The 26409-nt window shown below is 49.4% G+C and overlaps 1 protein-coding gene across 10 annotated transcripts; it reads right to left on the minus strand.

Moving 5' to 3' along the window:
* Positions 1-1558: 1558 nt before the first annotated feature.
* On the minus strand, positions 1559-25022 carry PBXIP1 (PBX homeobox interacting protein 1). Of its 10 annotated transcripts, none has more exons than XR_014558584.1 (12): positions 24590-24724; positions 15221-15374; positions 13379-13448; positions 12507-12595; positions 10789-10945; positions 9498-9731; positions 8718-8741; positions 8121-8191; positions 7068-7241; positions 3798-4840; positions 2110-2639; positions 1559-2032 (listed from the first exon to the last, which is right to left on the minus strand). XR_014558584.1 is itself a non-coding variant. In XM_083715699.1 (11 exons), the coding sequence occupies exons 2-11, from the start codon at positions 15281-15283 to the stop codon at positions 2534-2536; spliced, it is 2031 nt and encodes a 676-aa protein (XP_083571825.1). In that variant the 5' UTR covers positions 15284-15374; positions 24590-24724; the 3' UTR covers positions 1559-2533. The 10 variants fall into 10 exon arrangements, 6 of the variants coding, with proteins under 6 accessions (XP_083571825.1, XP_083571824.1, XP_083571827.1 ...); XR_014558586.1 differs by having other exon boundaries at positions 12507-12568; positions 24590-24720; XR_014558587.1 differs by having other exon boundaries at positions 7068-7244; positions 12507-12568; positions 24590-24718.
* Between the last annotated feature and the right edge of the window lie 1387 nt (positions 25023-26409).

The raw sequence follows: 26409 nt of genomic DNA on the forward strand, positions 1-26409 counted from the left end.
GTTTCCTCAATTCCAACAGCACATTCAGCAACTTGGGCGCAACTGATGTGAAAAATCGCTTCTTAGTCTTGCAACAATGACATCGCAGCTCTGGCCGGATACTCCTGCTCTCAAGGTCATCAAACCCACCCAAACCTAGCAGGGGCCCATCTAGCCAAAAACGTAGACAACTCTATGGTAGGGTGGATGGCTGGAGGACCAGTTGTGTGTTGCTGAGTGACAAAAAGAGGATGAAGGTTGAAGATCCCTTGTAAATCCATCTGTCTTTGAGGCTCATCCATCCATTGATACATGGCAAAGGCGGGCAGCACATTCTTAACGGTGGGATTTGTGACCTCTTAGTGTGGTTTTCCCAGTAGTGATGTATGGAAGCGAGAGCTGGACCATCAAGAAGGCTGATCGCCGAAGAATTGATGCTTTTGAATTCTGGTGCTGGAGGAGACTCTTGAGAGTCCCATGGACTGCAAGAAGATCAAACCTCTCCATTCTGAAGGAAATCTGCCCTGAGTGCTCACTGGAAGGACAGATCCTGAAGCTGAGGCTCCAATACTTTGGCCACCTCGTGAGAAGAGAAGACTCCCTGGAAAAGACCCTGATGTTGGGAAAGATGGAGGGCACAAGGAGAAGGGGACGACAGAGGACGAGATGGTTGGACAGTGTTATCGAAGCTACCAGCATGAGTCTGACCAAACTGTGGGAGGCGGTGGAAAACAGGAGGGCCTGGTGTGCTCTGGTCCAGGGGGTCACGAAGCGTCAGACACGACTAAACAACTAAACAACAACAAGTGTGATTCCAGCTTTGCAATGGGAGTTGGCGCACCCGTCTTGCAAGTCAGATGCTAATCTAGGGTTGCCATATTTCAAGAACTGAAAATCAGAATACAAAAGTTGGTGGGGGGAATCGCCTGGACATTTTGCCCATTTTTCAAAATTCCCCCTGGACACTAATTTCGCCGGACATGTGTGGGAAATTCCAGGCATATGGCAACCCTAGCTATCCCAAAGATATTAGAGGTGGGAAAGCACTTTGCTTATGCTCAGAGATACAATTCCTCCTTTACACACACTTCAGTGAGCCAGTATCCTGCATGCATTGTTGGGAAAGAGAGGAGAGTTTGAGCAGGGGCATGAACACATGGAGCTGTGTCAGAGGTTCGGTGCATCTAGCCTGGCATTGTCTACACTGACCGGCAGCAGCCACCCAGGATTTCCCCTCACCCAGTGCTACATGGAATTGAATTAGGGACCTTCTTCCAGCAAAGCAGGGGGTTGATGAGTCAGCCGTGGTCCTTTCCTCAAACTCAGGAATTACTCAGACGCACAGGCCGGAAGATTCACAACAATATTCTTGGCAGGTGTCCTTGCATTGAAAAAACAACAACAGCAAACGACCGAAAGCTGTTGCCATGGCAAAACAAAAAGAGGATATGTTGTTGGAAGGATATTTCCACCCTGCCAGCATCACACACACACACACACACACACACACACACACACACACACTCCCTCACCACATCCACCTTATGGCCTTCAATGGGCCACTTAATCAGAGACAACCTTGGAAAGAAAGGAACAATCAGTGCCTTTATTTGGTTTCCGAGACACTCACAGTGCAAGAAATTGTGAGGGAGTAGGGAGGGGGTGAATGTGGGGTGGGGAAGAAGGAAAACAAGCCATCCCCCCTCCAAGTGACTCAACCCTTCCCCACCCCCACCAGGTGAGGAAATGATATCCCCATTTTCACCATTCCTAATTAGAGAGGAGGATGAGAATTTTGCGAGAATTTCAGAGTTTAGAAGGGAGAACAGCAAGATCACAGCATCCCGTTCTGAGAAGCAAAATCTCGCTTTCTACTTTGGGGTTCCAATCCATTTTTCCTTTGACATAATTACAGTGGTACCTCGGGTTACAGATGCTTCAGGTTACAGTCTCCGCTAACCCAGAAATAGTACCTCGGGTTAAGAACTTTGCTTCAGGATGAGGACAGAAATCACGTGGCGGCAGCAGCAGGCCCCAGTAGCTAAAGTGGTACCTCAGGTTAAGAACAGTTTCAGGTTAAGAACGGACCTCCAGAACGAATTAAGTTCTTAACTCGAGGTACCACTGTACTTATCCCGAGCCGAAAGAGAAGTGAGCCAGGACCCCCTGGATCTGGGTGGGGAGGCCCTATAGAGAGACCCTCACCCACCCCCAGCAAAGATCTCTCTCAACAGGAGGGGACATGGGGTGAAAAAGGATTGCTTTCCTGACGATAATCCGTCCAAACACCTCTACTAATGGTCATTACTGAGTGGAAGCAAACTTGGGGTGGGGCGGGTGATGACAGAGGGCTCTGAGTGGACTTGGGGGGGGGGAGGACAATGTATCTGGGTGACCCCACACATCAGAACTTGGCATGTTGATAAAACACTTTCCTTCCCTGCCAAAGAGTAACGGTACCAACCCCTCCACGGGACATCAAGTAATCCTTGATAAGCCCAACTCCTTTACCCTCCCACCCTGAGCCAGATTAATACTGGCGGGTCCCGCCATCCTAGCCATGGGGCCAGCTGGTGCTCTCTCGGCCGTTCTTGCGCCCGTGTCCCTCGGGGTTCCTCTCTTTCGGGTGGCGCTGGGCGCTGCTGTCCCGCTGTGCGAATCTGGGGAGAAGGCAATAAGGTTAAGGCTGATAACATTGAGTGTTACGTTGTGGGTGAGCATATCAGACGACACAGCGATTCTTCAAACAGCTCTTGTTTATTCACAGGCCAGAACAGAACTGAACTGAACCCTTCAGTCAGCCTGCTTATATAGAGCTCCAGTACAACGTTACTGTAACAACTTTCTAAAACTATCCAATCACTGAACGTCACTTTCGATCCCTTATTTGCATAACTATCTACAGTAACGTTGAGCCACGCAGGTGCAGAGCACACCAGTGGCAATCTGCTTCCCCTTCTCGCTCCCTGAGACTGTGGAGGAAGATTACAGCCATTGTGGCAAAAAGCCACCGGTAGTCCTCTCCTCCATGAATTTGTCTCTGAAAGACATCTAGGTCGGGGGCCATCACTGTGCCCTGTGGAATCACCTAGCTTAGCTAGGTGAAGGAATAAATGTGAGAACCAGTGGCCGCATAAGCGGTTAAAGCGTCGCAGTAGGACCCGGGGGACCCGGGTTCAAATCCCCCACCTGGTCATGAAGCTCAGTGGGACCGCATTCAAACCATACATTTAAACCCCCAGAGCATGGGCAGGCAAACTAAGGCCTGGGGGCCAGATCCGGCCCAATCGCTTTCTAAATCCACCTCTCGGACGGTCTGGGAATCAGCATGTTTTTACATGAGTGGTGGTGTAGTAGTTAAGAGCGGTAGACTCGTAATCTGGTGAACCGGGTTCGCGTCTCCGCTCCTCCACATGCAGCTGCTGAGTGACCCTGGGCTAGTCACACTTCTCTGAAGTCTCTCAGCCCCACTCACCCCACAGAGTGTTTGTTGTGGGGGAGGAAGGGAAAGGAGAATGTTAGCCGCTTTGAGACTCCTTCGGGTAGTGATAAAGTGGGATATCAAATCCAAACTCTTCTTCTTCATCATCATCTCTGGGTTATTTGTGGGGCCTGCCTGATGTTTCTACATGTGTGTGCTTTTCTTTAAAATGCATCTCTGGGTGATTGGTGCAGCATAGGAATTGATTTCCCCCACCAAAATATAGTTCGGCCCCCCACAAGGTCTGAGGGACAGTGGACCGGCCCCCTGCTGAAAACGTTTGCTGCCCCCTGCCCTGGAGAGTTTCCTGCACCCACAACCTCACAGGCTCTCTCACCTGCCCGCAGGGGCTGCCCCCAGCTGCCTCAGGATCACCTCCTCGAAATTATCCGCTTCCTCTTCGCTGCCCCCCAGCTGTTCCGCCAGCTCCTCCAGCGCGTCCTCAACCTCATCCAGGAGCTCCACGAAGCTCAGGCGGTCGTGGGCAAAGGCCCCGTCGCTCCCAAAGTAGCCGTCGAGGGCGGCCACTAGTCCTCCGTAGTGCTCGGCCCAGCCCAGCCCAGCCAGGTAGCTCTGGAGCATGGGTAAGAAGCGCGGCTTCTGCACTGGCTCCAACCCTTCCTGCCGGGCGCACTCGTCGACACCGGCGCAGCCCTGAGGACGCCGGTACGGGTGCTTGGCCAGTGCTTCCCACAATGCACCGGGCTCAGCGGGCTTCTTAGCTTTCCGGTGCTCCCCGTCTTTGGCCGGCTTGGTGTCTCGCGGCCCCTGGTGCTTCCTGGGACGGTGTGGCCCGTCGGCCATCTTGGGAGCCTTGTACGGAGGACGGTGTTCCTTCTCCGGGCCTTCGCCGTGGTGCGTGGGCTTGCGCTCCTCGTGGCCATCGTGCCTTTTGTGCCAGGCCCTCTCCTTGCCTCGTTTGGCTTTGTGGCCATCTTTCCAGGACGGCTTGGCCCCTTCTTCTGCCCCCTCCAGTTCCTGGGCCACCCTCCGCTCCACGCCGTCCAGTTCCTTCCGGAGCCCTTCGGACACGTTGCCGGGCGGAACTTTCTGGAAGGCTCTCCCCAGGTCCCGCCGCACCGACGCCAGCAAGGAGCGCAGGCGGCGGATTTCGACCTCGGGCCTCTCTGCCTTTTCCCGCTGGCGGTCCTGCGAAGGCAGCTTTTCCGGGCGCGGCTGGGATTTGGAGTCGCCCGCCTCGGCCAGCTTCTCCCGCAAAAGATGGAGCTCAGCTCGTGTGGTGAGGAGGGAGGCCGTCTCCCGCTTCAGCGCCTCCGCCAGCCTGGAGTTCTCAGCGGCCAAATTCTGCCGCTGAGAGGTGAAGTCCAGTGCCTCGCCTTCCGTCTTGCGCAGGAGCAGCTGCAGTTCCTCCTTCTGGGCCTGCGGTTGTCCAAAAGGAAAGGAAAATAGAAATGTGTTTGTTCGCTGGAGCAAAGACGCGAGTGGAAACCCGGATCCCAGGACGCAAGAGACAAAACATCACCAGACCGAGGAACCCAGAATAATTATTAAGGGCCACACTCCAAAAACTGTTTGTGGAGCATTCCTTTCAGCAGTAAAATTCAGGACAGAAAGGAGTTATTTCGTCATTGTTGCTGTTGTTAAAAACGCCCACCTAGTCCCACATTCTATTCTTTTTATTTATTTATTTAAAGTTTTTATTTATACTTTTTCAAATTTATGCATTTAATTAATTTTACAATCATTTTAACATTTCAAAGTTTGACTTCCTTCCCGCTCTTTCTGCGGTTCCTTAAATTTATTTTTTCATATCTTCTGCATATCCAAATTCATTTAATTTACTCATTTAATTATCTAATTTAAATACAAAACTGCAGGTTATTACAATAACCCTGCCAATGTTTTTATCTGTTTGCAATTTATCTGTAAATATTCAATAAACCATTTCTATTCTTTTATAAAAAGTTTGCTATCTTGATTTCTTATTCTTCCGGTGAGTTTCGCCATTTCTCCATATTCCATAAGTTTTTGTATCCATTCTTCCTTTGCTAGGACTTCTGCTTCTTTCCATTTTGGGGTGAGTAGCGTACATAAATAAATTTCTATACAATTTAGGTAGTTCTGTCCCTATAATTTCGAGTTCCATTCTCACAGCCCCCAACCAGATAACTATGGGGAACCCGCGAGGAGGACCCCAGGCACAAGAACCTTCTCCCCTTCTGTGGTTTCCAGCAACCGTTATTCAGAAGTATCGGTACCTCCAACCGTGGAAGTCATTGAAGGCCTTATTTACCTCCCCAAATTTGTCCAGTCCTTTTTTAAAGCCACCTAAGTTGGTGGCCGTCACTGCCTGCCTCCTGTGGCAGTGAGTTCCACAGTTCAGCTGCGCTGCGTGACAAAGTACTTTTATCCATCCTGAACTTTCAGTCCTTCAGCTACCTCGGATGCCTGCAAATTCTACTGTTAGGGATGACCAACTAAGGAGGAACGGCTTATGAAACTGCTGGAATATGCTGAAATGGTGAAATTAACAGCTGGGTTAAGAGGACATAAGGCAGGGTCACCATATGTCCAGAATTTGCCAGACATAGCCAGAATACTGCACTAAGAAGCAGCGCCCAGGGGGAAATCACTAAAAAAAAGTCTGGGAAAATCTGGACGTATGGCATGCCCATGTCGGCAGTGTCATTTAACAACTTTGGCCAAGAAAAAGAAAAGCTAGACAACTTTTGTGCGCTGATTTTCACTTTTTGAAATATGGCAACCCTAGCTTTAAGAAGCAATGAAAACCACTGATGGATTATCTATCAAATTATCACCAATATATGAAGGATTTGAAATAATAAGCAGTGGATTACTGAAAGATTTAACGGTAGAGGGGCTTAGATAATAAATATGTATCTGCTATAAAACAGCTAATGAAAAGGAGTAAAAATCAAACATCAGGAAAGGAGGGGGGAAGTCAAAAAGAAACGTGTGTTAAAAAAAAGATTTGTATGTAATGATAAATGCTTTGAAATATTGTGGGATACTTAATGAAAATGATATGAATGGGGAGGGGGGACAGATTCTACTGTTATGAGAGAGAAGAATCAGGTCCTAACTTATTAAGGTAAAGGACCCCTGGATGGTTAAGTCCAGTCAAAGGTGACTATGGGGTTGTGACGCCCATCTTGCTTTCAAGTCAAGGGAGCCGGCGTTTGTCCACAGACAGCTTTCTGGGGCATGTGGCCAGCATGACTAAACCGCTTCTGGCGCAACGGAACACCGTGACGGAAACCAGAGTGCACAGAAACGCTGTTTACCTTCCCGCCACAATGGTAGCTATTTATCTACTTGCACAGGTGTCTTTCGAACTGCTAGGTTGGCAGAGCTGGGACAGAGCAACGGGAGCTCACCCCGTCGCGGGGATTCGAACCGCCGACCTTCTGATCGGCAAGCCCAAGAGGCTCAGTGGTTCAGACCACAGCGCCACCTTTTACCTAACTTTTTACTGTCTCCACCAACTGACAGCATCTCTCCAGGATTTCAAGTGGGGGACATTTCCCCTCCTACTCTGAGATGCCCCTGCGGATTGAACCATGGACCTTCTGCATGCAAAGGAACTGTTCTGCCCTCCTTCGCTCCACCCAGACCCTCCAGCCACCTGCAGTTCCGCTTGCATAAGCCGGATGTCTTGATTCTCCTTGGCCAGCTTGTCTAGCAAGAGTCCCATGGCATCCAGGCTCTGGCGGTCACCATCTGATGACATCACCGCTTCCTTGGCTCTCCGAAGCTCGTCGCCAACCGGGGGTTCCCGTGGGGGCGAAGCTGGCCAATCCTGCTGGGGTGGGGAGTCACAGTGAGCCGCAGCCTTGTTGGCTCCCAGTACGTTTCCGAGCACAATTCAAAGTGTTGGTGCTGACCTTGAAAGCCCTAAACGGCCTCGGTCCAGTATACCTGATGGAGCATCTCCACCCCCATCGTCCAGCCCGGACACTGAGGTCCGGCTCCAAGGGCCTTCTGGCAGTTTCCTGACCGCGAGAAACAAAGCTACAGGGAACCGGGCAGAGGGCCTTCTCAGTAGTGGCACCAGCCCTGTGGAACGCCTTCCCACCAGATGTCAAGGCAATAAACAACTATGGTGGTACCTTGGGTTACATACACTTCAGGTTACAGACTCCGCTAACCCAGAAATAGTACCTCGGGTTAACAACTTTGCTTCAGGATGAGAACAGAAATCGTGCTCCGGTGGCGCGGTGGCAGCGGGAGGCCCCATTAGCTAAAGTGGTTCTTTAGGTTAAGAACAGTTTCAGGTTAAGAACAGACCTCTGGAATGAATTAAATACTTAACCAGAAGTACCACTGTACTTTGTTGGAAGCCGCCCAGAGTGGCTGGGGAAACCCAACCAGATGGGAGGGGTATAAATAAATTATGATGATGATGATGATGATGATGATGATGATGATGATGAAACATCAGGATTTGAACATTGCAGCCAAGTGTTGGTCCCTGAGGTGCCCACATGGCTCCGCCCTCCTGACCCTCCCAAGGCATCCCATTGGCTGGAATCTTTGGCTGGGCAGCAAGCCAGGAAGAAGATTCCATATGCTGACCCAGACCCAGTATTGTCTGCACAGACTGGCAGCTGCTCTCCAGAACTCCAAGCAGGAAACCCCCTGTTCCCTCTTGCGTCAGCACAGAGATAAAAAGACTCACCACCCCAACAGAGCCAGGAAGGGGCTCTTCACTGTCTGAGCTTGACCAGGTGCTGAAAATGTCCACTGGGCCTGTAGGAGACAGCCGGGGCGGGGCGGGGGGAGGATGTAAAGGAGAAAAAGGGGAGAGCTGAAAAAATTAAGAGCCTCTTTCATATTCATATATATAAACACACACACACACACACACACACACACACATATATAATTAAATTTTCTCTTTTACAAATTCAGAATATTCATTTAAACATCTTTAAAATATCAATGACTTTCCTTCTTCTCCTTCCATGGTTCATTCTGCATATCATAAATCCCTGCATATTTTACATAAACTAAACAATTCAGCATTCCATTATTACACGCATCAGAAGTTATTTACCCTGTTGAATTTAACTAAATGCTGCCAACCTTTTCAAACGTACACAATACCCCACCCCATATATTCAGGAAACATTTCCCAGTCTTCTTTAAATGTATGTTCTTCTTGTTCTCTTATTCAATATGTTATAGAGACTCTTTCTAAGCCGGCAAAATAGTGGGGGGTTTTTTCTGTTGTGGCTCCCCACTGGTGGGGAAAGGGAGTTAAAACAGGACTTACCATCATCTTGGTCAAATATGACCCCTGTAAAGAGAGATAGAGAGAGGCAAAGAGGCTTTATTATTACTTATTTCATGAAATGTCTATGCCATTTGATTGTTTTTTAAAAAGCCCTCACCGTGGTTTGCAAAAAGGTTAACACAGAGGGGCTACCTTTGAAGGTGACCCGGAAACAGCAATTAATCCAGAATGCGGCAGCTAGACTGGTGACTGGGAGTGGCCGCCAGGACCACATAACACCGGTTCTGAAAGATCAGCATTGGCTCCCAGTACGTTTCCGAGCACAATTCAAAGTGTTGGTGCTGATCTTAAAAGCCCTAAATGGCCTCGGTCCAGTATACCTGAAGGAGCGTCTCCACCCCCATCGTTCAGTCCGGACACTGAGATCCAGCGCCGAGGGCCTTCTGGCAGTTCCCTCATTGCGAGAATTGAGGTTACAGGGAACCAGACAGAGGGCCTTCTCGGTAGTGGCGCCCACCCTGTGGAACACCATCCCTTCAGATGTGAAGGAAATAAGTAGCTATCCTATCTTTAAAAGACATCTGAAGGCAGCCCTGTTCAGGGAAGTTTTTAATATTTAATGCTGTATTGTTTTTAACACTTGATTGGGAGCCGCCCAGAGTGGCTGGGGAAGCTCAGCCAGATGGGCGGGGTATAAATAATACATTATTATTATTATTATTATTATTATTATTATTATTATTATTAAGACTGTCACAGGTCCATCCCAGAGGGAACAGCTAGCAGAGTTAGCCCCACCCCAGCAAGGCTACCACTTACCCAAGGATGCCAACAAGGCCAAACCCAGGAGGGCAAGGAACCCGAACAGCCATTTTGTCCTGGGAAGGCCACCGTCGTCGCCCTCGAAGGCCTCCACGCCTCGATCTCTGCCAGCCCCCGGCAGAACGGGGGGCGCATCCCGACCCTTTCGCCTGCGCAGGCCTTCGACGTCACGCTCCTTGGCCGCCTCTTCCCCACTGCTGGAAGTGTTCCCTTCCTCCTCCCCCAGAGGGCCTGGGAAGGGAAAGGAGAGGAAAGAAGAGGGCAAGAAATGAGGACCAAAATATTGCGTCAGCTGGAGAAAACAGGCTCACCTGTGGCCGCTCGCCTATGGCGAGGGTGAAATTCCTCCAGGCAACCAAGCAAAGAAGCTTTTACAGGTTGCGGATGGAGAGGTGGCGAGTCACCCTCTTTGCTCCTGAACCCTGAAAACAACATAAAGGTAGAAAATACCTCTGAACCTCACGGTTTCTGCTCCACATCCTCCTCAATTAGAATCTGCTCTTGAACTGCAATAATACCTTTAGTTTGCCAGGATGAAGTGAAAGCGAGTGAACATCTGTAAGCAAGAGTCTTTGGCGACCCTACAGAGCTAAGGTTTCGTCTGCTGTTCCACCTACTGTTGCCTCCTGGATATGTCCACCACTAGAATGTGGGACGCGGGTGGCGCTGTGGGTTAAACCACAGAGCCTCGGGCTTGCCGATCAGAAGGTCGGTGGTTCAAATCCCCACAATGGGGTGAGCTCCCGTTGCTCGCTCCCTGCTCCTGCCAACCTAGCAGTTCGAAAGCACGTCAAAGTGCAAGTAGATAAATAGGTACCACTCCAGCGGGAAGATAAACAGTGTTTCCGTGCGCTGCTCTGGTTCGCCAGAAGAGGCTTAGTCTTGCTGGCCACATGACCCGGAAGCTGTACGCCGGCTCCCTCAGCCAATAAAGCGAGATGAGTGCCGCAACCCCAGAGTCGTCTGCGACTGGACCTAATGGTCAGGGGTCCCTTTACCTTTAGAATGTGGCCCCCTGAAAGCTGCCCACAAAGAAATGCGGCCCTCAAACCCGACAAGAATCTCTGCCCCACCTAAGTCCTTAAGCACACCTGTCCAGACACTAACTTGAAGCCTAAAACTCATGCAATTGCTTGCATTTGTGTTCTGTTTCATTGCCCTCTGCACTTCCTCTATTGCTTCTTCCGGCAGCCAAAATGTAGATGTGTAGGCTGCTTGGGGCAGAGATCTGTCAAAGGCCTCCGCATTATTCCACAAAGAACTGCCTATGCTGATGGCATTAAGTCACCTGCTTTGTGGATGAAGAGAGTTCCCCGTGGGACAGGCACAGATCCTTCCTCAGCCTCGCAGGTGCTGGCCTCCTTTGCATGCGACAGGACGGGCTCTGGGGTCTTGACTACTGTGGGGGTTTCTTCAGAACTGGGGTCCACCACCACCTCAGGACCCTGGATTGCAAGAGAGAGATAAGGATGCTTGTAAAATTGGCATTGTTCTCAAATTGTGAATGTGTGTGTCCCTACTTCCTGGCAACCTCATATCCAGTGTTGATTGAGAGTTCTAAGATACAAAAAAAATCGGTGCAGCTTTAAAAGGTTTAGTCTGCCATCTTGCTTCAAAATGGTGCCCAACCAAAATATTGCTCAAAAAAAAGATACGCTAATATGCCTAGATTAAAATGTGAAGTACTGGATGGAAGAAAAATTAGTAAGGAAAGATAATAAGAATATATAGATGATTTGAGAAGGTTGTAGAATGCTAAGATGATTTTAAATTTTATAATAATAATAATAATAATAATAATAATAATAATATTAAATTTTATTTATATCCCGCCCTCCCCAGCCGAAGCCGGGCTCAGGGCGGCTAACAACACTAAAACAGTACAACATTATAAAAACATTATAAAAATTAATTAAAATCAAAATTGATGGCAACCATAAACTAAAGTTTTGTAAAGATTGCCAAAGGAGGGAGTCAGGCTGCGCCCTGACCAAAGGCCAGGTGGAACAGCTCTGTCTTGCGGGCCCTGCGGAAAGATGTCAAGTGGGGGCGGAGGGAAGTGGGAGGAAGGAGAAAAGAAGAATATGATGGATTGAGGAAATATAAATGTAAATGTATAGGGGGGTGGGAAAGAAATGGTGTTGGCCTTGGCACATCCGTATTGTGATGTAATACGTGAAAACCAATGAAAAACAAAATGGTGCCCAACTGTATCCCGGTAAGAGGAGCCATCGTGCAAAATTTGGTCAGACCAGTTTCTTTGTACAGTAATGGCTTTGGTTGGCCAATTACCGCCATTTTCATGTCCAAAGCACTGCCGCCAACTCCAGGAGGCCCTGGGTGCCTGGGCACCCACAAAATTTTCGCTTGGCCTAATGCCGCCCACTGCCCTACCTCTGGGGTGCATCTGTGGCCACAGCAGGCCCCAACAGAAGAGGCCCTGTGTGGATCGTTTGGCTAATTGCCAAATGGAATTCAGTTCAAAGAGGAACAAAGCCCCAAAGTCTCATATACCGTGTTTTTCGCACCATAGGGCGCACCGGCCCATAGGGCACACCTAGTTTTTTTGGGGGGGAAATAAAGAAAAAAAAATATTTCCCCCCCAGGCGCAGGGCTGGGGCGGGGGAAGCCCGAGCTTCCCCAGCCCCCAGAATAGGCTGCTCTCCGCAAGCTGTGGGAGCCCTTCCGCAGCTTGCGCAGAGCTACCCGAAGCCCGGGCGCGACTACTCAGCACTCCCAGGCTTCGGGATAGAGGCAGCTCTCCGCAAGCCGTGGGAGCCCGGCAGGAACTCCCGCGGGCTCCCAAGGTTTGCGGATAGCTTCCTGAAGTCTGGAGAGCGAGAGGGGTCGGTGTGCACTGACCCTTCTCGCTCTCCAGGCTTCAGCAAAAGCCTGTATTCGCCCCGTAGGGCGCACACACATTTCTCCTTCATTTTTGGAGGGGAAAAAGTGTGTCCTATAGGCCGAAAAATACAGTACATGCAGAGAATTAAGCGAATGCTCTACCTTCTGACTGGCGCCGTCTGCATCAGGGCGGTCGATGAGGGTTTTGCTCTCGCCGAGAGGAGCTGTCCAAAAAGATGCCTGTGTTAAAGCTAGTAAACAAATGCGTTTATTATGTTCATCTGCATCCAGGGCATAGCTGTCAACCTTCCCTTTTTTGCAGGAAATTCCCTTATTCCAGCGCCGTTTCCCGCTGCTATCCTGGATTGTTAGATATCCCATAGACTGTCCCCGGGATAGGTGAGGTTGCTGATCCCTTATTTTCAAGGCTGCCGATCCCTTATTTTCAAATCTGAAAGTTGACAGCTATGATCCAGGGTGGGGAACCATTTTCAAAGAGAGAGGCCCGCAATCCCTTCTGGCAGGGCCAGAAGCAAACCTGGATGGAGTAAGGGGTGTCAGGGTTCAAGGACACATTTCAGCCAGGCAAAAACACCCAAGGAAGGTGCAAAAAAGGACTGGTGGGTGGGGCTTGGAGAAAGGGGGTGTGGCCTGGAGAAAGGGGGTGTGGCCTGGTGAAAGTTCCAAGGGCCAGAGAGTAAGAGGGCTAGAAGGGCCGCATTCAGTTCTCATGCCTGGGATTCGCACACACACACACACACACACACACACACACACAAACACGCTGTAACCAAAACAGGGTCTGATGAAAATACCAGGTATCCTCCATCACTGAAAATATGCTTCCCTCCCTCAGAGCAGTGGGGTGAGCCGGACCCCATATGCAAAGCAGCTTCCCCATTATATACTGAAGTCCAGCTTTCAATATCATGCAGAGGATTGCAAAGCAACAGGGGCAATCAGAATATGCCAGGTGGGGTTAGGAAAGGGCATGGAAGGCAGCTAAGGGTTGGGCCTCGTCCATTGCTACATACCTTGCGTCTCTTCCTGGGCCGGCTCAGACCCAGTCTGCGTTTCCAAACCAAGGTCTTCTACAGGTAGAGCCTGGAAGGGCAAAACATGTCGAAAATAGAGGTCACAAATTTTTCCCTTTTTCTCATAGAGTGGGATGGGGGAGGATCTTTACCTGGTCCCACCCCCGTGGGCCAACTTTGGCAGGTGAGTGGGGCAACCCACTTGTCAATCCTGATGGTTGTGTGTGTGTTTTTGTAACTGTTTTTATTTATTTATTATTCGATACAGAAAAAGAAGAAGAAGAAAACAGCTGTGATAAAGTATCTGAAATAGAGATTTATTTATTTTTTAAAGCAAAATACCCAGGCGTGCAGGATGAATTCAACTGCCCATGGTTGATCATTATATTTGAGGTGCACATTTGAGGTGCATATTTTTAGAACCCACCTTATTTTTTCTGACTGTAAGTTGTTTAAAATTGTTTGTAATATTGTGCTTTAATGTTGCAACCCACCCTGGGACCTTAGGGTGGAGAGTGGACTAATAATAATAATAATAATAATAATAATAATAATAATACAGGTAGACTGCCCCTGCCCACCCACCAAAGTCCATCACAAGGAGCTCCCGCAAGGGCTTGATGGCCAGCTGGTTGCCAGGTGATTGGGAACTGCAGCGCAGGGGGCTTTTCTGCCTCCCTAGCACCAAGCGCTTTGCATTGAGCCCTCTGCTAAAATGAGAAGGGGCAAGCTCCATGTCTGCAGGAGTTTCCAACGGAAGCCACTTGGTGCTGCAGGAGAAAGGCACAGGGGTCCCTCTTTTGCCCATCAGCTGCCTGGCGGAAGCGGGAAAAGACGACCTGTTTTGAGCTCCTGACTGTCTCTTTGGGGTCACCTGGGCGCCTGCCCCACATATGACACCTTGCCTGGAGCAAGTGGGCGTGGTTTAGGGGGAAACGGTCCTGTGGGCCAAAGGGTAGGTGATGGCGGGCGAGATGCAGCCTGGTGAAGAATGGAAGGGATTGTAGCTCAGTATCTCCTCTGCCTACAGAAGGCTCCAGCTTCAGTTGGCTGCATCTCCTTGCCTTCTGAGGGGCAGCACGTCCCAAGTGGGTTGGGCCAGAGCAGCGCACGGAAACGCCATTTACCTTCCCGCCAGAGTGATACCTATTTATCTACTTGCACTTTGACGTGCTTTCGAACTGCTAGGTTGGCAGGAGAAGGGACCAAGAAATGGGAGCTCACCCCGTCACGGGGATTTGAACCGCTGACCTTCTGATCAGCAAGTCCTAGGCTCTGTGGTTTAACCCACAGTACCACCCGCGTCCCTACCTGTGTACAGTAGGCCAGTTAAACACACCCCCCCCTCAATAGGGAACGAAGCAACGCTGGTGAGGGGGCCTGGCCTGAGGGGAGAGGGTGTGGCCTGGAAAGATGGGTGTGGCCTGGGGAGAGTGGGCGTGGTTTGAGGCCGCCCTCCAAGCCTGAGGTTGCCCACCCCCTTCAAACCTCACTGCCAACTTCAGGGATGGGACATCTTCCAAGGGATGCTGATGGACTCCAGCTTCCATCAGCCCTAGGCAACAAGGACAACAGTCCAGGAGGATAGCCACTCCAGCCCCTAAAACCCTGGAGGGCTGCAGGTTTCCCTACCAACTGCCCACAGAGAAAAGAAGCAGGTTCTAGAGCCTACCACTGACGCCAAATAGTGTCCTCCTCACAAGAGGTCAGGCCTGGGAGACCCAAAAGCCTACGAGGAGAGGGCTTTTGAGGAGTTCATTATGCTGCCCCACCCCTGATGTCTTGCCCCTGCCCCACAGAGCCTTCGCCCCTCTCCCCAGTTTGCTTTCGGCTCCCACTCACCTCAGAGCCGGCAATCACCCAGCTGTTGTTGTCCGACTCCCGGGAGTCTGAATTGTCAGTCATTTTGGCTCATGCCACGGGGCGTTGGGTCAGCGGGGCCTCCTAGGGATGCAGACCCCCAATCGGATGGGGGGCTGGAAGGAACGGAAGACGTCTGAAGAGAGAGAGAGAGAGACAGAGGAGGTTCTTTATCAGCCTCGAGAACAAAACAGGCGAGGCCGGCCACTTCACGTCGGGGGAATTTGACTGGCAAATTAATTTGGGCAGAGAAATTGGGGCACAGACTGCAGATGAGATGCAAAAACCCGGAACAGGCCAGCCGGCCTCTCTGTCTCCTATCCCAGCACGGTCTGCACTGGCTGGCAGCAGCTATGGTCTCTACCCTGTTACGGAAGGGGGGGGCATGTCTTCTTCACCTTCTTCTTCGCTACAATATATCAATTTATTTCCAATTGTCAATGTCAAAAGGGACTAAAATCTATAAAATTCATAGAAAATCAGCGTGCCAGTTTGCTCAATTACTCTAGGACTCCATCACACCTCCCCTGTCCAGCATAATCCCTCAAGCAAGGTGTCAAGACCCTAATCCTTTCAAATTGCTCTGATCAGCCTTTCCTCCAGACAATGTCAGGTGGCAGACTATGCATATTTGAGACCATTGTTTTCTCATCCCCAGGAAGTGTTTATCTGTGCATATCTCCAGCTCTGCATATTCCCCCCTCCCTCCTCCATATGTTAATCTGTGTAACCCCCCCCCACCTTCCTGAAGTGCTGATCTGTGTAACCCCCCCACCTTCCTGAAGTGCTGATCTGTGTAACCCCACCTTTCTGTGATGTATTCATGACATGTTTTGCACTGTATTCTGGGACATGGAGGGAGTTTCAAAAACTCATGTCACCCCTTTCTCAGGGTTCAATCTCGCCTTGAACCTGTTGCGCAATAAACTTGGATCTTCTGCAGTTTGCTCCTGTCTCCGGCTGAGCTCATTTTCCTCCGCAGGGACCCACGGACTTAGTCCGATGAGCTGGGTGGCAGAGCAGCCTCGCACCCAGATTTTGCCGTAACAACCCCCATGAATAAAGATCCCAGGTCTCATGGTTTTGAGCAAACAGCTGGTTTAAAATAGGAGCATGTAGCAGGAAACACCCCCAAATCATTCAGTTTGTACAAACTTCACACACACTCACACACTACATACGCTACGCTTCTGTTATAAATTCATAGAAAACCAACCATACATCGGATTTGCACTGTTCCACTTTTATTTTACTCCATGAAGGAAGGACTACAAAATGGGGAAGGTTTGATACAGGGCAGCCATAATCCTTGAGCATCCCAGCACATACACTGGAGCCCTGCCCAGTTGCTATGCCAACCCTGATGGTCCTAGACAGAAGACCATCAAGATCACAAAGAACTTGCATATGGGAGTGGATTCAGCGCGGACTGGAACAAAGGACAATAATCAGCTCTTCCCTCTGGGGGCAGGAAACTGCAAACTCCCCTCTGTCACCTGGAAAGTACTCATGGGGAGGGGGAAAGGGGGGACCAGCCAGGTGACAGGACACTCAGGTTAGCACCACAACCCCTCCCTCAACTCCTCCTTTCTGTGATGTATGTATGATGTCTGGGGGGGGGGGTGGTCTTGATCTACAGGGTGGCAATTTCAAAAGTCTTTATAAGACCTTGCACACCATTTTTCTGAGTCCTTCCTCTCTCCTACAAGTGAGGGAAGCACCCTGTTGCAACAGATCAATAAAGGCCAAGCCTACAGGCTGCTGTTTTGCTCCAAGTTATCCTGGTTGGTGTCTTTGTTTTTGTCCAAGGGAGCCCTCGGATTTTTCCGTTAACAAGCATAGGAACAGAGTCAGACTGATGGGTCCATTTAGCTCAGCATTGCCTACGCTGACTGGCAGCAGCTCTCCGGGGTTTCAGGCAGGGCAGATTCCCAGCCCTACCTGGAAATGGCAGGGACTGAACCCGGGACCTTCTGCATGCAAACTGAGCTAAGGCCCTTCTCCATATCCTTTCGACTTGACAGCTCAGGGAAGTTACCTAGCTTTAAGAATCATATAAAATCAACTCCTTTGCCAGTTTCCTCCATTTAAACACTATTTTGCCCTTGGGGAAAAACGACTCTTTTCCCTGCCAATTCCCCAAGCCTGAGAACGTGTATACACACCTCCTACCCCAGGATGTGCCCAGAGGTGACAATCGCTGAGCTGATTGTTGGCCAAGGAAAGCCTAATCCCATCACCAGACTTGCCAAGTGGTCCAGACACACAAAGGAAGTTCTATTGTACTTTGGGTGGTGGGACTTCAGAAGTGTTTGCCTATGCTCATCTTATACCTGGGTCTTGCCCTGCCATGCCTGCTTATGCTAATCTTGTACCAAGGACTTGTCTGGACATGTTTGCCAAGGTTAAACTAGTGTAACCCTTGTCTACCTCTCCCCTTTTGTGATATGTTCGTGATGTAGCAATGATGCTGTACGAACTGTATTCTGGGATATAGTGGGAAACTTTTAAAAGTCCTTGTCACCCCATCCTCGGGGTTCAAAATTCCCCTTTGAACTTGTTGCGCAATAAACTTTGGTCTACAGCTATTTGCTCTGGTTGGTGGCTGGACTCCTTCCTTTATTCTGCAATTTTAAGCTCTTAGATATGTAATAAATGTTCATAAATGTACCAAGCAAACAGGTACATAAATATATAAACCACATGTCTGAAAACTCCACAGAAAAAAAGTCCTGAACAAATTGACCTCAATTATTTCTCTGCAAGGTCAAAGTGGGAAACCTCCCCATTGTCTCTTTCCTCACAAATCCTGTCTTAAGGGCACATTTAAGATATGAATAGGGTGTGAGCCTGTGACCTGGCCCAGGAACTAAGTATTTATCATTACAAAAGACTAGCCAGGCTCCCCAGGCAAACCAATTAAGTGACCATTAAACAGGTAACCTGGCAGACAGGAGGTCAACAAAGAACTCAGATTTCAGCCCTTCTGTGATGTGTGTAAGATGTTTCTGGGGGTGGTCTTGATCTACAGGGTGGCAATTTCGAAAGTCTATATAAGGCCTTGCACGCCATTGTTCTGGGTTCCTCCTCCCTCCTGCGTGTGGTGAGCAAGGACCCTGTTGCAACAGATCAATAAAGATCAGGCTTACTAGCTGCTTTGCTTCTCAATATTCTCTGGTTGGCCTCTGTTATTTTCTCCTACCAATAGGGAGCCAATGTAAGGACTCTGTATGGGCTCTTGGATACCCCATAAGGGAAAAGGGCAGATTTTGTTTACAACATCAGGGACTCATGACGAGATGGGTGACTGAGCAGCCTCGCACCTGTAACAAAATCAATGGAGTTGAGTCACAGGGTTGTACCCAATGCTGGTCTTTAGAGTAGACCCATTGGAATTTAATGGCTTTGACTAACTTAGGCTGTATAAACACTGTACATTTAAAACACTCACCCCAAAGAATTCCCAGGTAAAGGGACCCCTGACCATTAGATCCAGTCATGACCGACTCTGGGGTTGTGGCGCTGATCTCGCTTTATTGGCCGAGGGAGCCTGCATACAGCTTCCGGGTCATGTGGCCAGCAGGACTAAGCCACTTCTGGAGAACCAGAGCAGCGCACGGAAATGGCGTTTACCTTCCCGCCGGAGTGGTACCTATTTATCTACAGTACTTGCACTTGATGTGCTTTCGAACTGCTAGGTTGGCAGGAGAAGGGATTGAGCAACGGGAGCTCACCCCGTTGCGGGGATTCGAACCACCAACCTTCTGATCAGCAAGTCCTAGGCTCTGTGGTTTAACCCACAGCGCCACCCGTGTCCCAGCACACTTAGGAAACTACAATTCCCAGGATTCTTTGGCGGGTGGGGAATGTGCTTCAGATGCATGGTGTATATACAGCCTTCGAGTAGAATGTACTATTTGAGTAGAACGTACAATAGATAAAACTCATTTATCTCAGTGGGTCTACTCTGAAGTGGACTGAGTTGGAGCCAACCCAGAATAGACAAGAGAAGGACATCTTCCCTTATTAGTTTGGAAAGGGAAGGTGGGTGGGCAGTTTTGAAATCGTCTCCCAAGCAGAGCTATTCTCGCTGGAAAGAGAATGTGGGGAATCCAAATTATGCCGGACTCTGAACGAGGTCTGATTACCAGCACTCCGAAAGTAAGGAGAGGAAGAGGAAACAAGTCCTCTTGCAAACACAAAAATGCAAATTTATGGGGCTCTGGGACAAAGTTGGTGGGTTTTTGGAGGGTGACACACACAGGTGTCAAAAGAATAGGTACTCCAGACCTCCCCTAAAAAAAAAAAAAGAGGTGCCCATATATAAAAACCTCTATTTTTCTTCTCTTCTTAAATGTAATAAAAAGCAATCGAACAAAGAATTAAAACTTTAAACCGTAAAGATTTGCAGTCTGGAAACAAAATTACAAAGATCCAATGCAGCTCTAAAGAGATAATAAAGTATTACAAATATTCCCTTTGTTATTGGTAAGAATAAAAGAAATCTCCATTTGTGATCTCCCTTATTGTTGAGAATCTGGCGTTTGCATATACTGGTGGCACTGAGTGAGCCTGCAACTCAATATTTTGTAGAAGAAGTAAAATCATGGCATATATGAAAATTAAAAATGGTCGCTCGAGCTCTGCCTATTATGTAGTTTTAGTTTATGAGACATCTCTTCAAGTAGGGCAATCTGCCAACCTTTAAACACAGCAATCCCGATGATTAAGATTAAAGGTCTTCCAGGATTTCGCAATGCAGCCAGCCTGGTCTGCTGTTAAAAGATGAGAAGTTTTTTACTTTTCAAGACCTCTTCTCTCCCCTCCATGCTATACATTCTTGTTAAATATCCCCCCCCCCCTTCCCTGTAGGGAACAGCTGTCAGAACAGGAGACTGACTTTGGGGAAAAGGAGGGAGGTATTTTTAGACGCTTTTAATACACTTTAGCAGGTGGAAATTGCTGAGCAGACCAGCCCAGACTGCTCTGGAGGGACATGACAAGATCTTTCTTCCCTCCTGCCCCAGAATCCATTTAACTCCAAGCTTTTCGACTCCCATAGGGAGATAATTCCTGCTCCCCCCACAACAAGTAACTCTCCACTATTCCTTTTTTGGACGCAGGGTTTTAAACAGCCTTGCTGGTTTGGGTTCCCACTCCCTCTCTCCTGCTGGGCCCCGTGGTTATAAGAAGGAAAAGCACCTTTTTGCAGAGAATTCCTAATCTGGAAGTTTGAGAAAAAGAAGGAATAAAAAGGCTGCTGTTTTAAATGTTATCTTATTTTTTAAAAGCCTGTCCCCATGGATGCTAACACTCACTGCAGATGCATGCAATGTTTGCCATATTCAGGGTATAAAAAGGTGACTAAATTAGACCCATATGTTTCAAAACTAAGTTGGAGACAACCTTCTCACGGTAGGAAACTGTTAGTTCATTGGTCTATCTAGCTTAGCGTTGTCAACACGGACTGGCAGCTCTCCAGGGTTTCAGGCAGGACACATGCCCAGCCCTAACTTGGAGTTGCTGGGGATTTGAACCCAGGACCTTCTGCATGCAAAGCAGACACTCTGCCATTGTGCTACAGCCCTTCCGTTCCATTGAACTGGCATAGGAAACTGCCTTCAGACCGTTGGTCTATCTGGATCAGCACTGCTGGTACTGACTGGCAGCAGCTCTCCCTGCCGAAAATCAGACTTGGGAGAAAAGAGAAAAGTTTTGGGGCAGGATCCTTGGAGTGAAATAGGCACTATTATTCCTCTTTCAGAAGTCTAATCCTGTGGGACAAAGCTAATTCCCAACAGCACACAATCGCACATCCCCAAAGTCACACTGCACCCCTAATATGTACATATATTTCTGTGTCCTCTGATCCTGCTCTCAATATACAAAAGAGGCTGTGGTTTTACAGCAGGCATCAAAAGATGTAATCAGGAAACGGCCTTGTTTTGTCGCTCTCAACTTCTGCCCCCCCCAGCTCCGATGCCATAGCAACCCTGGCAGCGGTGCCCTTAATAGGAGATTTATGTGGGACAGCGGAACCTAGCCGGGCCGGATCCTTGGCGGCAGTGGCTACAGGCAGCCAAGCGCCACCCGGCACAGGCAGGGACAAAAATGGGCCTCTCTATACAACAACACTTTTTAAATTTTTCATAGGACAACAATTCTGGGCTGCATCAATAGGAGTATAGCATCTAGATCAAGGGAAGTCATAGTGTCACTGTATTCTGCTCTGGTCAGACCTCACCTGGAGTACTGTGTCCAGTTCTGGGCACCACAGTTCAAGGAGGACACTGACAAACTGGAACGTGTCCAGAGGAGGGCAACCAAAATGGTCAAAGGCCTGGAAACGATGCCTTATGAGGAACGGCTAAGGGAGCTGGGCATGTTTAGCCTGGAGAAGAGGAGGTTAAGGGGTGACATGATAGCCATGTTCAAATATATAAAAGGATGACACATAGAGGAGGGAGAAAGGTTGTTTTCTGCTGCTCCAGAGAAGCGGACACGGAGCAATGGTTCCAAACTACAAGAAAAAAGATTCCACCTAAACATTAGGAAGAACTTCCTGACAGTAAGAGCTGTTCGACAGTGGAATTTGCTGCCCAGGAGTGTGGTGGAGTCTCCTTCTTTGGAGGTCTTTAAGCAGAGGCTTGACAACCATATGTCAGGAGTGCTCTGATGGTGTTTCCTGCTTGGCAGGGGGTTGGACTCGATGGCCCTTGGGGTCTCTTCCAACTCTAGGATTCTATGATTCTAAGAGAGCCCGTGGTGGTGTGGCGATTAGCGTGTCGGGCTAGGACCTGAGAGACCCAGATTCAAAGCCCCTCTCAGCCTGACCTACTTCACAGAGCTGTTGTGCAGGGAGAGATCCATGTACACCAACTTGAGTTCCTTGGAGGGAAAAAAAGCAGGATATAGATGCAATAAGGGGCTTGGACTAGATGACCCGCAGGGTCCCTTCCAATTCTATGATTCTACATGAGGTCCTGGCAGCCTTCAGCAGGGATGTGAGAGGGCCTGTTGCGGGGCAGGAACCCGGAATGGTGATTCCATCGTACGTGAGCTGCCTGGTATCTTCAGGGCATCTCATAATGTTATAGCCCTCCAGATGTTGCTCCACTACAACTCCCATCATCCGTGACCAACTGGGCTATTCTGATGTGGGCTGATGGGAACTGGAGTCCAACAAGAGATGGAAGGGTTTCGTCCCTCTGATCAGACCCTTCGTAGGTCTCAATGCAACCCATTAACAAAGCTCTCCCCCCTGGAAATAGCGTGAGTTGTGGATGCGAAACACGCACTGCTGCAGATAACTCAAGTTGTTGGAGCAAGTGGGGAGAGCTACAGCCCTTGTTGGACTCCCATAATTCCTCAGCAGTTGCCCTGGGGTCCTTGGCAGGAAGGGCAAGATATAAGTTTAATTTTAAAAATAAATAACAAGTCCAAAAGGATCTGCAGGGCCTGTCCCTGCCCTCTCCCCTCAGCCATAGATCACCACCTGGCCTTCCTTGCAAGGCTGTTGTGAAGCAGTGGTGAGGAATCTGCGGCTCTGGTTTTCAAATCCCATCACCACACCGAACCCAAGCAGGAGTGGTGATGGGAGTTGTAGTTCAGCAACTTTTGGAGAGCTTCTCCCCATCCCCTTTTTACAGATCGCTTAGCAAAAGGACACACATTACTTTCACATTCAAAATAAGGGCATAAAGGCTTATTATAATAGCAAATAGTGCAAATTAATAAAACAAAAACTGATAATAATATGATAGCCAGGGGTTTGGGATCTGTTGACCTCTGGAGATGTCGCTAGATTAGAATACCCATCCTCCTTGACCACTGGCCGTGCTGGTCGGAGCTGGTGGGAACTGGAATCCCTAAACATCAGTGGTTTGCCCACCTGCCATAAAGTTTAGGGTGCAACCTTGTAAGCACTGACCTGGTAGGAAGTCGCATTGAACTGAATGGGTGCTTACTTTCCGGAGTAAACATGTGCAGAACTACAGTTACTGAGTTAGTACAGTCATGGGACGCGGGTGGTGCTGTGGGTTAAACCACAGAGCCTAGGACTTGCCGATCAGAAGGTTGGCGGTTCGAATCCCCACCACGGGGTGAGCCCCCGTTGCTTGGTCCCTGCTCCTGCCAACCTAGCAGTTCAAAAGCACGTCAAAGTGCAAGTAGATAAATAGGTACCGCCCCAGCGGGAAGGTAAACAATGTTTCCGTGCACTGCTCTGGTTCGCCAGAAGTGGCTTAGCCATGCTGGCCACATGACCCGGAAGCTGTACGCCGGCTCCCTCGGCCAATAAAGCGAGATGAGCGCCGCAACCCCAGAGTCGGTCACGACTGGACCTAATGGTCGGGGGTCCCTTTACCTTTACCTTTACAGTCATGAAATCAATGATTTGGAAGTCCTCCAGCCCAACCCTCTGCAATGGAGGAATCACAGCTGAATAATCCCTGACAGATAACTGAAGGTTTGAAGCTCTCGGGTGTTCAAAAAGCGGTGTGTGCGAACGTTGAGCATGACAGCCAAAAAACAAAACAAAAAACCCGCAATCACCAGGAATAAATCAGCCTATAGCACTGGCAACGTGGAAGGCAGAAAAGATGGACACCTTACAAGCATTCCTAGCATTGAAGTGAGGATTATACAGCCAATTAAGATCTCGCCTCTCCATCAAAACACAACCCTAAGGATTCCAGGGGCTTGCAAACTCAAGAGTATACAGAACCGGTGAATAAATTCTTCTGGATTAATTCATGCAGGGTATGTGGGCACGACTGTGTATGCGGGTGGCAATCGGGTACAATATATGGGCACAGGTGGGCTTTTGCGATGGGGCAGAGGAACCTCTCCCAACTCCAGCATCGCCCCTCTCATACCACGCATAAAACGATCAAAATGCCAGTTCCAAGTTTTGGAACCAAAATTACCTGCAATAGATCCAAGGCAACGGTGGTTGGGGGAGGGGAGTACATTTGGAGGGATCTCAAAAACGAGTCCCATAGAAACTGCAAGCCTACTCTCTTCTCTCTAGATAGATAGATAGATAGATAGATAGATAGATGATAGATAGATAGATATCCCGAAAAAGCAGCAACTCTCTCCCAGAAGGCAAGGTGAAATCACAACCCACCCCCTAAAGGGGCAACGGGAGAGCTGATGGTGCTGTTGCCATGGTAACCCTGCATCAGCGACCCTCGGGGATTCCTTCTGCTGGACCAAATCATGCCGCCGCCGCCGCCCCCCTCTTCCCTTGAGAGCTGCTTGCCCTAAAATGGGGGGGGCCTCCTCCGGTGACCCATACTGTTACCCCACAACAACCCATTTCCTCTTCACCTTTCCATCCATCCTTACCTTAGACTAGGGGGCTCTCGGATCTGGAAGTTTTTTTAGAAGGTGGAAAAAAGGATGGCTGCGGACGCCTCTTAACTTTGTATAGGAAACTTCGCAGCACTTTACCCTGTGGGGGGGAGGAAAGGGGCGGGACGTCGGGGCCAGGCAGCCTATCCCTGGGGTTGGGGGGAAATGAGTTTGGCCAATGAAGGGGAAGAGAGGGCAGGGCAGGGGGGAGGACAGCACTGTTTTGGAATCCGCAATGCAATCCTGAGGCCGGGAGATAAATGTGTGCAGAACCCCCTAAATGGGGAGAATTCTGGATCGGGAAGGAGGAGCACGCTTTGCGGGGAGATTAGGGGTCCCCCCATAAGATCAGCCTTCCTAAGGCTTGGGGGGTGCAGAGAAGGGGTGTCCCCCCCCCCCCAGTCAGCCATTTAGGATCCTAGCGAGCAGGCATGACTAAGCTGAGCGAGGCTGGAGAGACAGCAACAGCTGGGAGTCCAAGCAGAGAGGCGGATTCTCCTGCCATCCCAGGGACACTTTATATCAGCCCTGGGTAGCTCAGTTGGCGAGAGCACTGTGCTGGTAACGCCAGAGTCGCAGGTTCGATCCCCGTATGGGGCAGCTGTGTTGCAGAGGGTTGGGCTGGATGACCCTCAGGGTCCCTTCCAACACTGGAATTCTATGTTTCTGTGGAAGGACTAGGGGACCTGTCGCCGCCGCCATCCCCCCTTTGCAGGCTGACTGCTAAGAGACCCTCGCTGCTGACGAATTCGGACTCTAAAGTCAGAACATCGGAAGAGCGAATGGCCCCGTTGATCCAGTATCCTGTTCTCACAATGGTCCGCTAGGTGCCCCAATGGGAAGCCCAAAAACAGGACTTCCACTTGCTGGGAGTAACTGGTATTCAGAAGCATCACTGCATCCAACTATGGAGGAACAGCTGTCATAGTTAGTTGCTCTCCCCCCCCCCCCACGAATCTGCCAGCTTCATTAATAATAATAAAAAAATAATTTATTATTTATACCCTGCCCATCTGGCTGTTTCCCCAGCCACTCTGGGTGGCTCCCAATCAAGTGTTAAAAACAAGACAGCATTAAATATTAAAAACTTCCCTAAACAGGGCTGCCTTCAGATGTCTTTTAAAGATAGGATTGCTGCTTACTTCCTTCACATCTGATGGGAGGGCGTTCCACAGGGTGGGCGCCACTACCGAGAAGGCCCTCTGTCTGGTTCCCTGCAACCTCACTTCTCACAATGAGGGAACCGTCAGAAGGCCCTTGGCGCTGGATCTCAGTGTCCGGGCTGAACAATGGGGGTGGAGATGCTCCTTCAGGTATACAGGAATGAGGCCGTTTAGGGCTTTCAAGGTCAGCACCAACACTTTGAATTGTGCTCAGAAACGTACTTGGAGCCAATGCAGATCTCTCAGGACCGGTGTTATGTGGTCTCGGTGGCCACTCCCAGTCACCAGTCTAGCTGCCGCATTCTGGATTAATTGCAGTTTCCGGGTCACCTTCAAAGGCAGCCCCACGTAGAGCGCATTGCAGTAGTCCAAGCGGGAGATAACCAGAGCATGCACCACTCTGGTGAGACAGTCTAACTCTGAAATTTTGGGTCCCCTATGATGGGAGTAGTCAGGATTTATGGGGGGGGGGGATACCCACCTGTCATCATCCTCCGTCTGGTTCTGTTTTAAATTACTTTCTTTTGGTCCCAAGTGCTCAGAAAAATATGTTAAAATCTTCCTACAATTTCTAATTTTAGTTAAGTATTATTGTATTTACTTTGATTTAAGGGGGGGCTACCCCTTGGTTACTATGCCATGGTCCCTTCC

This window comes from Podarcis gaigeae (assembly GCF_964106915.1).
Source record: "Podarcis gaigeae genome assembly, chromosome: 16".
In the NCBI taxonomy this organism is placed as follows: Eukaryota; Metazoa; Chordata; class Lepidosauria; order Squamata; family Lacertidae; genus Podarcis; species Podarcis gaigeae.

Bases quoted from the DNA above. Each gene is read 5' to 3' on its own strand.
- PBXIP1 (XM_083715698.1), bottom strand. From the start codon at position 15,283: ATGACTGACAATTCAGACTCCCGGGAGTCGGACAACAACAGCTGGGTG. The intron at 12,596-13,378 runs GTATGTAGCAAT...TTTGTTTACTAG, and splicing joins GGCCCAGGAAGAGACGCAAG to CTTTAACACAGGCATCTTTT. The intron at 7,245-8,120 runs GTGAGTCTTTTT...TCCCCACCCCAG, and splicing joins TTCCTGGCTCTGTTGGGGTG to CAGGATTGGCCAGCTTCGCC.